The following is a 13,697-nucleotide window of genomic DNA, read 5'->3' on the forward strand; positions in this document are numbered from 1 at the left end:
ATTCTACAAAATCTGGTTGATGTGCCCTGGTCTACTGGTGTGTTACAGCAACACAGCATTTGATTTAACACATGGGCTTTACAGATCCCCATTCTGCCACTTTCAGCAAATATGTTGCTTGTGATGCTGCAGCAGAGCTGGATGGATTACAGCAGATCGCACCACAACACTCACACCCAAGTATTAACCCAACACAGCAAAGGGAAGTGGTTCGAGAAGTGGGTCTGAAGTGCTCGGTCCTGTTTTGACTGAGCGAGACAATTTAGAGCAAAGTGGATTGTGACGAATATTTGATTATGTTAATTTCATTAACAGAAACAAGCTGTCGTATATTTAACTTGATAGGACTTGATTAAGGGAAAAAAAAGCCCTGTATTTCAGTCTGCATCTCCAGGAGCAGTTGTCACATGTGCCCCATGCCAGACCAGAGCCAATTCAATTCAACAGCTGTCAGCGAGGAAGTGTGTTCAGAGCCAGCTTTGAATTGTGTGTGGCATTTGAAAGATGGAGTTGTAAATCGTTCATTGGAATATTTAGTTCTGGCTGAAGCGTGCATACGAAACACATTAGTCCTGTGTGATTTATTCCAGGTTGAGAAAAAAAAAATAGAAAAAGAAAAACAACTGCCTACCAGGGGAAAATAATAGTCACTTGTTGTCGACCAAATTCAGTGCAGTTTTCAGTCTGAACATGCTGGAAGCAATTCCTCAACATAAGCAGCACACGCCAAAAAGCGAGGAAAGGCTGGGCTTTTATCAGTGATGCTGCTGTCAGACTGTGCTCTACGTTATGTAAGATGAATTAGTGGATTTCAAATTATTCTTTGTTCCCGTTTTAATGTCTAAAAGTGAACTAATTGCCTGGTATTGTCAGATTATATCAAATCATCTTCACAAAAATAGTTTTTAAAAGTTGCAGCTTCTATATTTTGATTCTAATGGGAGAAAAGGAACTGAAAGATCCAAAAAATGAATACTTATAAGATAGACCATATATTTCTATCAGGTCTATTAATGTTTTCAATCTCCAGATTGCTGTATATGTGTATATGTACTGTATACACTGTGTACATATACATACTGTTTGCACGGTTGCCCATAAAGTTGGAATAAAATATATATTTTTTTACCTCTTTTCATGAAATGATTGTGGAAATTTGATTTATTCTTGATAGATAAAGTGTATATCTTCTCAAAACCTTATTGATCAATCTCCTCCAAACACATCACTGTGCAAATTAAACTACAATGAACTTTTGCAAACAGTGTATTCAGGCTTTAAATACAAAACCGGGGGGTATTGAACAATAGGATCGAGGGCTTTGTTCCAATTTTCAACCTTGGTCGGTCAGTTTAACAGAAACACATATTCGAGGGGATTTCATGCACAAGAATGTCCAATATTACTCTTTCAAGTGTCACTTAGTCACTAATATTGAGTATGGGCCGGCCACCCCCTGACACGGATCAATGTGTTAAGACATCGTGGCAGACTGAACTGTCCACAAGCATACATTCGTTTCACCTGAGTATCTGGGATTCAGTATGTAATCGTTGTACCTGGTCAAAGGTGATTCCTGATGTGTATAAATAGGAATAAAAAGAGGAATGTGTCAGAAAACAACAATTATTCCAATTTTATGGGCAACAGTATACGTATACATACATAGTTCACATGTCATGTTTTCAGCTTGGTGGTGAAGTTCAGGCCGCCTCCACTGGTCAGCAACATCAGCCGTTCCCTGTCACTCATATTTCCCATAGAGATGAAACAATGTTATAGAATGAGAGCAGCTCCAACATAATTTATGAGGCTTGCAGCCTACTCAGACATTTATAGGCCTTAAATGGACTTTAGTGAACTGTGCATTTAATTCACCTCTCGCCTCCACTGGTGTACAGATTTATCTCTCTGTATTCTGTTGTCGACCTCTGAATTATGAAATAAATTGCTCTGACAGAGAAAGACAAGCCGTGCCTGCGCTTAAGTGAAATTAACTTTTTTTTTCTATGATCAGTGTTGTATCTTACTATTTTTACAAACCAAGCATTAATGGCTCAGCATGGACACATGGACACAATTTCTTGGCTCATTCACCACTGAATGCGAGGCAGTTCTCTTAGCATTTTTTGTCGGTTTTGAAATTGTACATGTTTTTATTGATTCATAGAAAAATATCTTCATTTATTTGCTCATTTCTTTTTACGCAACCTCTTGAATTCACCACAGTGTGATGCTACTGCTTGAAAAGAAAAAAAAACACCTTTTTAAATAATTGTCTCAGCTTGGTGCAGCACCAGCAAGCTGAGAGGGTTTTTTGTTATTTCAAAGAATGTGTAACTTACTATTGAAACAATCAATAATGCAGCATTTTCTTTTCATTAATAACATTATTGCAAGAAACAACTCCAAAGACTTTGTTCAATAAATATTTTACATGCCTGGAAGAATACACAAAAAATATGACGTTTTTTTTTTTTGCAGCTTTGGGTGAAGTATTATTCTCTCTGTTTTCTCTCTGCAGAACTTCCTGGAGCACCGTCCAACTTAGTCATCTCCAACATCAGCCCGCGGACGGCGACTCTCCGGTACCGCCCCGGCTCTGATGGGAAGACGGCGATGTCACGCTGGATTGTAGAAGGACAGGTGCGTGGTGTCGGTGCTTGGTGCTAATTCTGAAACACGGCGAGAAGGAAACGTTTCACTCACACGTGATTTCCTCCTTCTGTAACAGATAGTGAAGGAGGACGGGAAGGAGGAGGAAGAGGAGGGTTGGAGAGTCGTCTTCCAGAAAGACAACCAGCCAGACGCTGGAGACACGTTGGAGATCCCCGAGCTCACACCGTTCACCCAGTACAGGTGAAAAACACCACAACACAACACAACACAACACACAAAGGAGAGCGTAGTCAAGTGGCCCGACATGCACACACAAACTCATTCACACCCATCTCACTCTCCGACAGTTTCTGCAGTATTGCTAGACTCAGGTGAAGTCAGATAAATCACACAGACACACAGAGAGACAGTTCCATCTGAGACTTTTCTGTTTGTCAGCACCTTCGCAGCTGCTGCATGCAGATCCTTATTACCCTCCTGCAACTAGCTGAAGGGAAGGAGGAGGAGGAGGAGGAGGAGGAGGAGGAGGGCAGGGGAGAAGAAGGGTGATGAGAAAGCAGGAAGGCCAGCAGAGAGCATTAAAGAGGGGAGACAAAGGGATAAGAGACAAGGAGAAGAGGAAATAGAGGAGGAGAGAGGGGTGTCTGTAATCCCTGCTCAAGGGCCGTGGGGAGCCTGCGGTTTGTAAACGTGATATATCGCCATTCTGAGCGGCTTCCTCCTCGTTCTCCCCCCCTCCCTCCCATTCTCTATCTATCTGTCCATCTATCTGCTGTGTTTATCAGTCTATCCGTCTATCTCCGCCTCTCGCCCCTCGTCGTATCTCCATCTTCATCTGTAATGGGATTGCGGTGTGTGCGCACACATTGTACACTCACAGGGATTATGTTGTCACAGGCGACACCAGTGGGACATTAGATGAAGTGATGCACTTGTCTGTGTTTCTTATCCGCCCCCCTCCCCTCTTTAAGTCCCTCTTTACACCCCGCTCTCTATCTCCCAATACAGGGACGAGAGCTCATAGATGTCGTCTCCCACTCTGCACGCTCTCACATTTTGTCACACACTAAAGCCGGGATGCATTTATAGAAGTAACAGATGCTTCTATCAAGGCTGTGTGTTTGTGTCGACAACAGGTCTGCATAGTTATACTCGCCTTTTTTCTGACTTGTGATTGGATTCCTCAGCCAAGTCAACAATAACTATACATCAGTGGCCTCTTCAAAAGAAAACCTTCTGCAAAGAGTTTCAGCTGACGGAGGCGACTGAGTAAAATATATTTTTTAAGTTGTGAAGCAAATAACACAATACTCGTCCTTGCAGGAAACAACTTGTCCAAAAATAGTTTTTCTCCACTCGGTGGAGAAAGTGTGAAGTCTGGTTGTCTCATTTGACATTTGACCTCTAGAATGTATTTATGACAAACTAATTAAGAATCCAACCAGTAAATCACAAAATACATGCTGATGAACTGTGCACGTTTGCATCGCTCTGGTTTTTTTTTTTTCTCCACATTTTCTACACAAACACTTTGTAATCAATAGGAGATATTAAAAACCCACCATTCAGTTTTGAAAACTTTACCGCAGTTTCCAACTTTAGCCCCATTTGTTATGAACTGACAGCTTTTTTTTTTGGTCACACAGAGTTTTTAAAGGGTACACCAGCAATTTATTGCTGGAATACCCTCATAAAGCTGGGGGACAAAAAGTAAAGCAGCAGAGGCCGAGGTAGCCTGGCTTCAAAGTCTCCAGTACGGGTCAATTTCAAAAACGGATACCAATAACCGATAACTTCCTGCTTCTCATAACCGATGCCGATGCCAATGCCGATAACCGATAACATTTTTAATAGTTTATATTCACACCTGAGGTTAAGAAAGGCTAAGACGTAGTTAGTAACATTGAATTCAACATTATAGTTCTGCCTCTGACTTAACACAATAATAGAACAAAAATCAACATTTCAAATCAACTCAGGGGGCAAACTGACTGATAATGTAATGATAGCTAATTATATTTGGCTGTAGTGATGTCATATTGGGCTCATCTGTGTATTTTGGCCGATAATTATTTGCCGATATTTATCAGTCAATATCAGGCCAATAATTATCCGCATCGATAGTTATCGTGCATCCCTACATCCTACATTACCCACACTGCACCTCAACAGCATCTGTCATCAGACTTAATGCCCACTGCCGTCAAACCACATCCCACACATCCAGCTTTCTGATTACACTCAGCCTAAATTTGAAGCCAAAAGTAGTGCGAACACTTACGATATCCTCAGGGGTTGTTGTTTTGTTTTTTTTGTGATAATCTGTGTCTAGACGATATAAAACAATTGTGTTCTTAGGCTGCACAGTCCTCATGATAAATAAACTCGTCGTTGTGTGTTAAATCGGCCCTGCAGGCACACAGCTGGCCACAGACTGTGCTGTTATTTAGTTGACTGTCGGCTGTGACGTCGGGCGATTAAAATTCAACGCCAAAGTCAGTTTGAAGGAGAATATCAACACTGCATTGTTAGGAAGCAAAAAAAAAAATCCAATAATTTCCAAATATCTTGTGCCAAGTCATGAGTAAGACCCAACGCTGTTCCATCACACTGTCAATTAGCCAGTGCTGGATTTTGACCAGCTTTGGCTATTTATTTTAGGTTTATTATTCATCATGTTTAGTGTCCCGTCCTGGTGAACTGCAGTTTTCTGTTAAAAATTTGCTCTTCAAGCCTGATTGAGTCACAATGACATCATCGGTGTGGTTATTTTCAGACTTGGAGCTCCCTCTCGCTCTGAGCCACAATAAACATTATACAGCTCTTTTCAAGGTTGGACTCCTCATGACAAAATAAAGTAAACTTTAAAAAACCGGTGGACTTTAACTCTTCCCTTCTTCTCCCCTTTCAGGTTCAGGATGCGTCAGGTGAACATTGTCGGGTCCAGTCCCATGAGCGCCCCCTCCAGGCGGATCCAAACCCTACAGGCGGCCCCCGACACCCACCCCTCTAACCTCACCCTGCTGTCTGCTACACAGACCAGCCTGCGCTTCAGATGGAGGGTACTGACACACACACACACACAGTTAAACTTCACTCTGCCAATTTGCTCTCATTCAAACAGTACTGATTGGACTGACGGGGATTTTCCCTGTGTTTTGTTTTCGCTCTGCATCTGTGTGCGTTTCCTCTCTTTGTGCATATGCCACATGCATGTGTGTTTCACCCGCAGCAGGACAGCACAGGTTGAGTGGCTGGCAGCCTATAATCAGTGCCTCTCTTGGTTATCAGCGCTAAAACTAATCTGTCACATTTCCCATTCACCATGTGGCCCGCTAGCAGCACAAACTGCAATATAATTTTCTCCTTACTGTCTTTTCTCTTCTGCTCTTATTCCTGCCCTCCGTCCCTCTCTCTTTTTTTCCTCCCTCTCTATTCTACTCCCCCTTCCCCTCTTCTATTATAACATAAATGGAGGGTAGAGTATTTTCCATTTAAGAGCTGGAATGAGAAAAAGAGCCTGTCAAATCAGACACAGACACTGAGGCGCTATGGGCTACCTGTACAGCATGTTAATGGGATTTTACCTGCATGTTAGCGCGCGGTCTGAGCTATGCTAGGTAGTGGAACCGTCACAATGGTTTTAGCTAAGGCTATTATTCTAAGCTGCATATTAAGGGTAATAAAGCTAATGTGACATTCTGTATTATGGCTCCTAAATGCTAAGCTGAGTTAAATCACTGGGATATTTAAAAATGACTGGGTGTCTCTTCCTTATCTGTGGCCGAGCACAGAGCGACCGCTGAACGTCACCGGTGAAGGTTTTTCAGCAGAATTACACACTACTGAGCCAACTGAACTTCCTGCTAACACGGTCGTAGGTGGTTGTGGCTGTAATGCACGACGGTATGGCTGGGTTTACAGGAGGAGAATAAAGGATGGAGAGAGGAAGAGAGAGAAAGTAAAGTCTGTAGCAGCAGGGAAGGTGACAGGAAATGAGAGTGGAAGCTGAGTGGAAGTTAAAAAGGATGACAGTAGGTGAATAAGACGACAGGGGAAAGCTAGCGGTACAGAAAGGGATCAGGAGATGGGATGTCAAAGGGGAGACAACGGTGAAAAGTTTTTTAGGATGTGCTTGAGATTTTGACGTGTTACATAAATAACTATATTCTTGAGAAATGCAGAATGCGTTTACATTTGTGACTTGGTTTCTTTGTTTATATCACATTGTGAGACCTAAACTTGATTTTCCAGTTATATATTGTCAGGACCCATCTCTATTCTGGGCCTTTTTTTTTTTTTTGATACAACCACTGGAGGGTACCAAAGTTTAAAAACTGTTCAGAAAGAAAAGAAATGTTTTCTGTATTTTCTCTGTCAGCGTGTTACTATGAGCGACGGGATCTTGCACCCACTCTCCAAAGTTGAGGCAGTTTTGTTTACTTTTTGCACTTGAGTAGGTGGAGCATATTGAGATGAGGTGATGTCACATTTCCATTAAACTAATCAGGGTTTCGTAATATGAGACTTGAGGAGCTGTTTATTACTTTACATTACTGGGGCTGTCATTAAAATCTGATGAAATGACCATTAAGTCCCAGTGAATCACATTAGTTGTTATTTTGTCGCTTATTTAATCATGAATATTTAATGTTATAGTGGAATACATACGTGCCAGATCCATATGTCTCCTCTAATGGCCTGAACTCGTGTTAAACACACATTCCTTACCGCTCCGTGTTAGTTATGAGGAACTGTGTCATATTGTTTCTCGGAGCGTTGAAGGTGCTGTGTGTTTTATTATCACCATTTTATTAATCACAGTTTTACCAAAATTGGCTTCCCGTTCAATCTTCCTTTCAGCTCTCTCTCCGTACTGATAGTTCGCCTTCCATTAATCAGAGTCAAAATTAATTAATTTCTGCACGGCACAGGGTGGCCGAGTACTGACACATTATAAGATGCTTGCTTTCCAGGAGTGGCACACTGACCCTCATTTATTAAGATATTGTGGAATAAACTGCACAAAATAATTTTAAAAATCTGTTATAGTAATTAATTTGAAATAGCATGGGCAGCAAGTTAACTCAGTTGTCAGTAAAGAACTTATACACAGTATGAATATCCATATAGCTGTATTGATACACTGTCTCTGTAAAGTGTAATGACAATGAATCCCATGAAAAACTTAAAGGGATACTTCACCCAAAATCAATAATCAACCAATTTTCTACTCACCATCATGCCAAGGAAGGGTTCGGAGAACTTTCAAAGTCATCAAAACGCTTTAGGAGTTCCAGGGGGGGTCCGGCTGGCAACGGGTTTTCATATACTGGCGGCAGATACGTAGAGTTCACTTTTGAATCGTCCAAAACACACACTATGAAACATCCAAATACCTCCATACTGCTCATCTGTACTGACCCAAGTGTCCTGAAGCCGCAACATGAAAAAGTTATTGTGAAAAAAAAAAAGTGATCTCTGTTTGTAGCCTTGTTGTAGCAGTAGCTGGCCAGGTCTCTCTGGCCAGGTCTCTCTTGCAAAAGAGATCTTGGATCTCAATGGGACAAACCTGGTTAAATAAAGGTTATAATAAGTAGCTCCCAGTGGCTCTGTTGATGTTTGTGCGCATGTGCGAGATTTGCTGCGAGATGTTCGTTCGTCGTTGTAAACCATTGGATGTTTGATGTAAACACGGAAGAACATCTTGCAGCAAATCTCGGGAGCTTCTACTACAACAAGGCTAAAAACAGAGATCAAATACATTTTTTCCAAACAACTATTCATGTGGCGGCTTCAGGACACTTGGGTCAGTACAGACGAGCATTAAGGAGGTATCTGGATGTTTCATAGTGTGTGTTTTGGACGATTCAAAAGTGAACTCTATCCGCCGCCATTATATGAAAATCTGTTGCCAGCCAGACCCCCCCTGGAACTCCAAAAGCGTTTTGATGAAATCTATGAAAGTTCTCCAAACCCTACCTTGGCATGACGGTGAGTAGAAAATTGGTGAATTATCGATTTTGGGTGAAGTATCCCTTTAAGACTGCACCTCTGTGTCATTATTACTATGATTGCATGTGTGTCTGTGCAAAAAGAAGGAAAAAAAGTGAAAAGTGAAACACTTGTCTCTAATTTGTTCTTTTCTTCTCCCTCCTCTCCCTCCTTGTCTTCCTCCAGCCTCTCCCAGAGTCCGAGTACAACAGCAGCCCGGAGACTGTGGGCTACAGGCTGCGTGTGGGGAGGACAGACGGGCAGGGGGAGGACAGGACCGAGGATGTGGAGGGAGCAGCAGGCGCCAGCGAGGCCACGGTAGAGGGTCTGAAACCCTGGACCCAGTACCAGGTCCAGATCCAGGCCTTCAACTCCATCGGATCTGGACCCTGGAGCAACGCTGTGGCTGCGAGGACCGCCGAGTCTGGTAAAACAAAAACAAAAAACAGACCACATTCACCCCTCTTCCCTGTTTGTAAGTGTCCAACTGAGCACTCGTATTCAATCCACAAGTTTCCGAACGTCATCTATGGTCAAAACTGGAAGCTGGTTTTGCATTTCCAGTGGAATTGTACGTTTGCGTTTCCATGGTTTTCAGTCGTTGTCATAGTTGCGGTAAACGCATGATGGATCTATTAAAGGGATAGTTCACCCTAGAATGATATTTCGCTCATTATCTACTCACCCTCATGTTGACTAAGGGCTGGAAGAATTATCAGAGTCCACCGTCCCTTCTCTGAGTTACAGGGGGTCTTGGCGTAGCAGTGCATTTCAATGCCACGGTAGCAAAGGGACACCAGAGCTCTTCGTAAAAAAACACACACAAAAAAACATCCAAATACCTCCATGATGCTCGTATGTAATGTCCGTCTTGTGCTGAAGCCCCAAATTGCGTAATTGTCCCGAAAAAAATTAAATAAGTCCACATTCCAAGCATGTTTGTAGCATTAGCTCCTAGTATCTGTTGTCCGGTCTTCCGCTGCCAGCGCGCATGCGCAAGGTTCACACACCGACTGAGACTCGAGTCGGTCTCAGTGCGAACCTTGCGCACCCCTGTAACTATGAGAAGGGACGGTGGACTCTGATAATTCTTCCAGCCCTTAGTCAACATGAGGGTGAGTAGATAATGAGCGAAATATCATTCTAGGGTGAACTATCCCTTTAACACTGGCTTTTAGCATGGATGTCACTTTGTGTGATATCCATTGTTAAAAGCTGGTGTGATGATCCATGCGTTTTACAGATTTTCATTGAAAAAAAAAAAAAAAATCCATGCATTTACCGCAACTACCGAAACCATGGAAACGTAAACATAAAATTCCACCGGAAGAGCAAAACTGGCTTACATTTTTGACGTTTGGAAAAAGGTGGATAGAATAGAATAGAATAGAATGCCTTTATTGTCACTATACACCTGTACAATGAGATTAAAAGAGCTTTCCTTCAGTGCAAACATATGCATAGAATAAAAAAAAATTACGAAAGATAAAATTCCAATAATAAATGTATCATATTATGTATCATAAGATAAAATAAGTTATATATACTGTATGGATTATTAAAGCAGAAGTAAGTGATATATTTGTGTTAATATAAGTCTTAAATAGTTGTATCTTCCGACAGCAATCACTTACATAGAGTGTTTGGACTGAAACACGGGTCTCTCAGTCACTCTGCTCTGCTCTGAGCCGAAGAGAAAACATTTATCGTATCCTACAGTTTTTATCCAATGAGGAGAGAGAACGGCATGCAGGGCTGTGTGTGCAGCCAAGGGACGCCGTGAATGTGGTGACGTAGCGACGAGGACTGTTATGGTGCGTTCAAGGAAACTCGTAACTCGTGTTTTTCCGACCTGTGAAGTCGTACCAGTTCGATCTGGTACAAGTTCACGGGTCAGAAGTTACGAGTTGCCGTTATAGTGACTTTCACAGGTAAAACAGGTCGGAGAAACACGAGTGGGTTGCCTGGAACGCTACAAAGTCGTAAGTTGTGACTTGAAGCTGTAATTTACGGTTTCAAAAGCCTACCTGGAACACAGCATTAGCCAAAACGACCGGATCGCTTACTTCTGCTTTAAGAAAAATTGCACAGCATAAAAGAAAAATTGCACAGCATAATGAAGCTGAGGGGGGATGATTAGGATAAAAATCGAAGCTTGGTTTAGAGAGTAGCACTCATCTGTGTGTGTGTGTGTGTGTATGTCCTTAGTTCCATCAGGTTCTCCGATGAACGCAACGGCTCAGGCAGTCAGCTCCACCCAGATCCTCCTCACTTGGCCTCCTCTCCCTCAGGCGCAGAAGAACGGAGTCATACTTGGATACAAGGTTTACAAAACACACACACACACACACACACACACACACACACAGTCCCATCCTGGCATTTTCACTTTACCCTCTCAGCCCATTATCACCTCCTCCAACACCCTTACACACACTCTCTCTCTCTCTCTCACACACACACACACACACACACACTCTCACACAGACACAGATGAAGACTGGCATGCACATAAAAGTCTACTATAAGATGGATATGATGTAATATCCTGTAACTGCTCCAGTTTGTTCTTCTTCCTTTAAAAGCATCCAGCTGAAGAAGGTGTGGTTTGGGAAAGGGGAGGGAGGGTGGGTGGGTGGTTGGGGTGGGGGGCTTTAGTGTGTAATACTCTTTCATAAAACAGCTTATATCTTGTTGTAGTACAAACAATGGCTGGATTACACAGTTATGAAAAATTGAGAACAATCCAGTAAGCCGGTGGATTTGGGAAAATTTTGGAAATAAACTTCAGTCAGATGATGCGTTGTGTACACATGCATGACTTTGGAGGATCTGTATTAGCACCGTATCCCATAATCTATCCACATCTGCCAAATTAGAGCTTGTCCTCCTTGTCTTTTACTTCTAACACAAAGTTGGAGAAGTCTGCGTTCCTACAACTCCACATAAGTGACGTAGTCGGCGCTCTCTGTTGTTCATTCTTCTTCTTCTAAAAAAAAAAAAAGCAGGATAAAAACTCTTGTTGGTGGAGTGAAAGGTGCTCTCATTTTTGCCTGAGTGCATCGCTTACTCGCAGTCACACCCTTTCTTTTACACTCAGTATAGTTCCACCTGCTTTTTTTTTTCATTTCTCCCCGGGCGCCCACGCACACACACACCCCCCCCAGGGGTTTATTATAATATACTCCACTTCCCTGTTTGATTTCAAAATAAAGAGAAGACACATCCCCGTTGTCTGTATTTTTGCCGTGTTGCTTCCCTCGTTCTGTGGCACACATGTAGCTTACTCCCTCAGCGGGGAGTAAGCTTCAATAAATACATGTAAGATATATTTATATATATATATATATATGAAATGGCATTGAGTCTAGCTCCTAATCGCCACAGCAGAACAAAAAGCTGTAAAGGGGAAGGAATTTATCCTCAATTTCCGTGGACATGATTGCCTTCTAAATACATACATCTACAGAGAGAGAAACAGGCTGCGGCTGGGTGATATATACACCGGTGTCATCCAGTATTTTAAAAAATGTTGCGCAAAAAATTCAGGTCATATCATCCATCCACCATGCCCAAAAGCGCATCACACTCCCCATCTGTGTGTTTTCTCCAGCCCTCCTGAGGCTCACGCTGTGCCACATGCCTACCATGTTAATAGACGGGAACTGGCTGCCAACAGCACAGCTCTTCAACACCTTCCATCCCATAGTAGATGCCGAATTGTTCTCCAGCCTCCTGCCACGCGCTCCTTGTGACTATTTCTGTTTTTAGACACTTAAGAGCTGACATTTTCCTTTCGAAAATGATTTCAAGCAGGGGCAGGGAGTTCTTGAAGAAGAAAGAACAGTTCTTGACACAAATTCAAATTGTATTCTGTTGCCACTGAAAGTACAGTCTGTGCTGTTTGCTAATTTTTTTTTTTTTATAAGATGTGGGCACTTGTGTTATTTTAATTGCAGAATCAGTTCTAACGGTTGTTTTCTGTTGAAATGTGCTCCCGGTGTTATTCTATATTTACTCCATTTGCAGCAAAATACCATAAAAAGACCAAAGTTAACGCGAAAAAAAACAGCTTGATCTCTGAGTGAGCTACATTCGTGTGCTGCTGTCTCATGACAGGAAGGGTAAAAGAAATGGAAGAGCTGCTTATGGCTGCATGAGAATGATTTTACTTTATATTTAATTTAATTTAATTTAATGTATTGGTTTATTTGACAGGGACAGTGCAATACTGATCAACGGAATTTAAAAGAAAGCCAGAGTTAGCCAGTAAGGCAAATTTTCATCTGTTGTTCCTGGCCAGATGTTACAGGCAACCTAAGAACCAAAAAAACAATTAAGCAATGCATCAAAATACAGCTGAACTTACATACAAGTTACCTAGTAAAAGCTCATAATAACAAATAAGACAAGTACATAACAACAGCTCATGAAGGCAGGTGACACATAGCAACACTGGCATGCAGACATAACATGCTGACAAAAAAAATGTAGATAGTACATAAAGCTGCGACATTAGCACAAACAGTAACAGACATTAAAAAGCAGGACATGCAATGGCAAACATAGGGAAACAACACGAACAATAATAATAAAAACAGCACGAATAATAATAACATTGGAAAACTGGACATGTACATAAGACAGTGACAGACATGACCAAGCATGGTTCACATCATTAGTGGGTACATGATTGATTATATTATATGTATGCAGTACGTCACATTATAATTACAACCACTGAAATAAAGACTACAATTTTGTAAAAAATCAGCTGTAGTCTATTTTTAAACTGGACAGCTTTCACAGGAAACCCCTCTGCCCCTCTGCCTACACTGTGTTGCTGCCGGCCTGCAGATTGAAAGGTGCTCTCATTTTTGCCTGAGTGCACCACTTACTGACAGTCACATCCATTCTTAAACACTGAGTAGTTTCACCTGCTTTTGCTTTTTTTTTTTCTGGCGGGCGCCCACGTACACCCTCCAGGGTTTTATTAAAATGTACTACTCCACTTTTTTTAGTTTTTTAGATTTTAAAATACAGACAGGAGGACACGTTCTTGTTCTTCGTTGGCACATATCATC

At 41.9% G+C, this 13,697-nt stretch overlaps 1 protein-coding gene across 6 annotated transcripts in view; it reads left to right on the top strand.

Moving 5' to 3' along the window:
- Positions 1–13,697, top strand: part of LOC146992081 (protein sidekick-1-like) — a 296,559-nt gene that overhangs the window by 237,817 nt on the left and 45,045 nt on the right. For all 6 annotated transcript variants that reach the window (XM_085783510.1, XM_085783486.1, XM_085783479.1 and 3 more), the window contains 5 exons: positions 2,525–2,646; positions 2,735–2,859; positions 5,531–5,681; positions 8,800–9,040; positions 10,822–10,937. In XM_085783510.1, the coding sequence (XP_085639636.1) occupies positions 2,525–2,646; positions 2,735–2,859; positions 5,531–5,681; positions 8,800–9,040; positions 10,822–10,937 (755 nt within the window). The remainder of the gene's footprint in view (positions 1–2,524; positions 2,647–2,734; positions 2,860–5,530; positions 5,682–8,799; positions 9,041–10,821; positions 10,938–13,697) is intronic.

The sequence above is a fragment of the Trachurus japonicus genome, chromosome 1 (genome assembly GCF_045865225.1).
Source record: "Trachurus japonicus isolate A0001 chromosome 1, Traja_1.0".
Taxonomy (NCBI): Eukaryota; Metazoa; Chordata; class Actinopteri; order Carangiformes; family Carangidae; genus Trachurus; species Trachurus japonicus.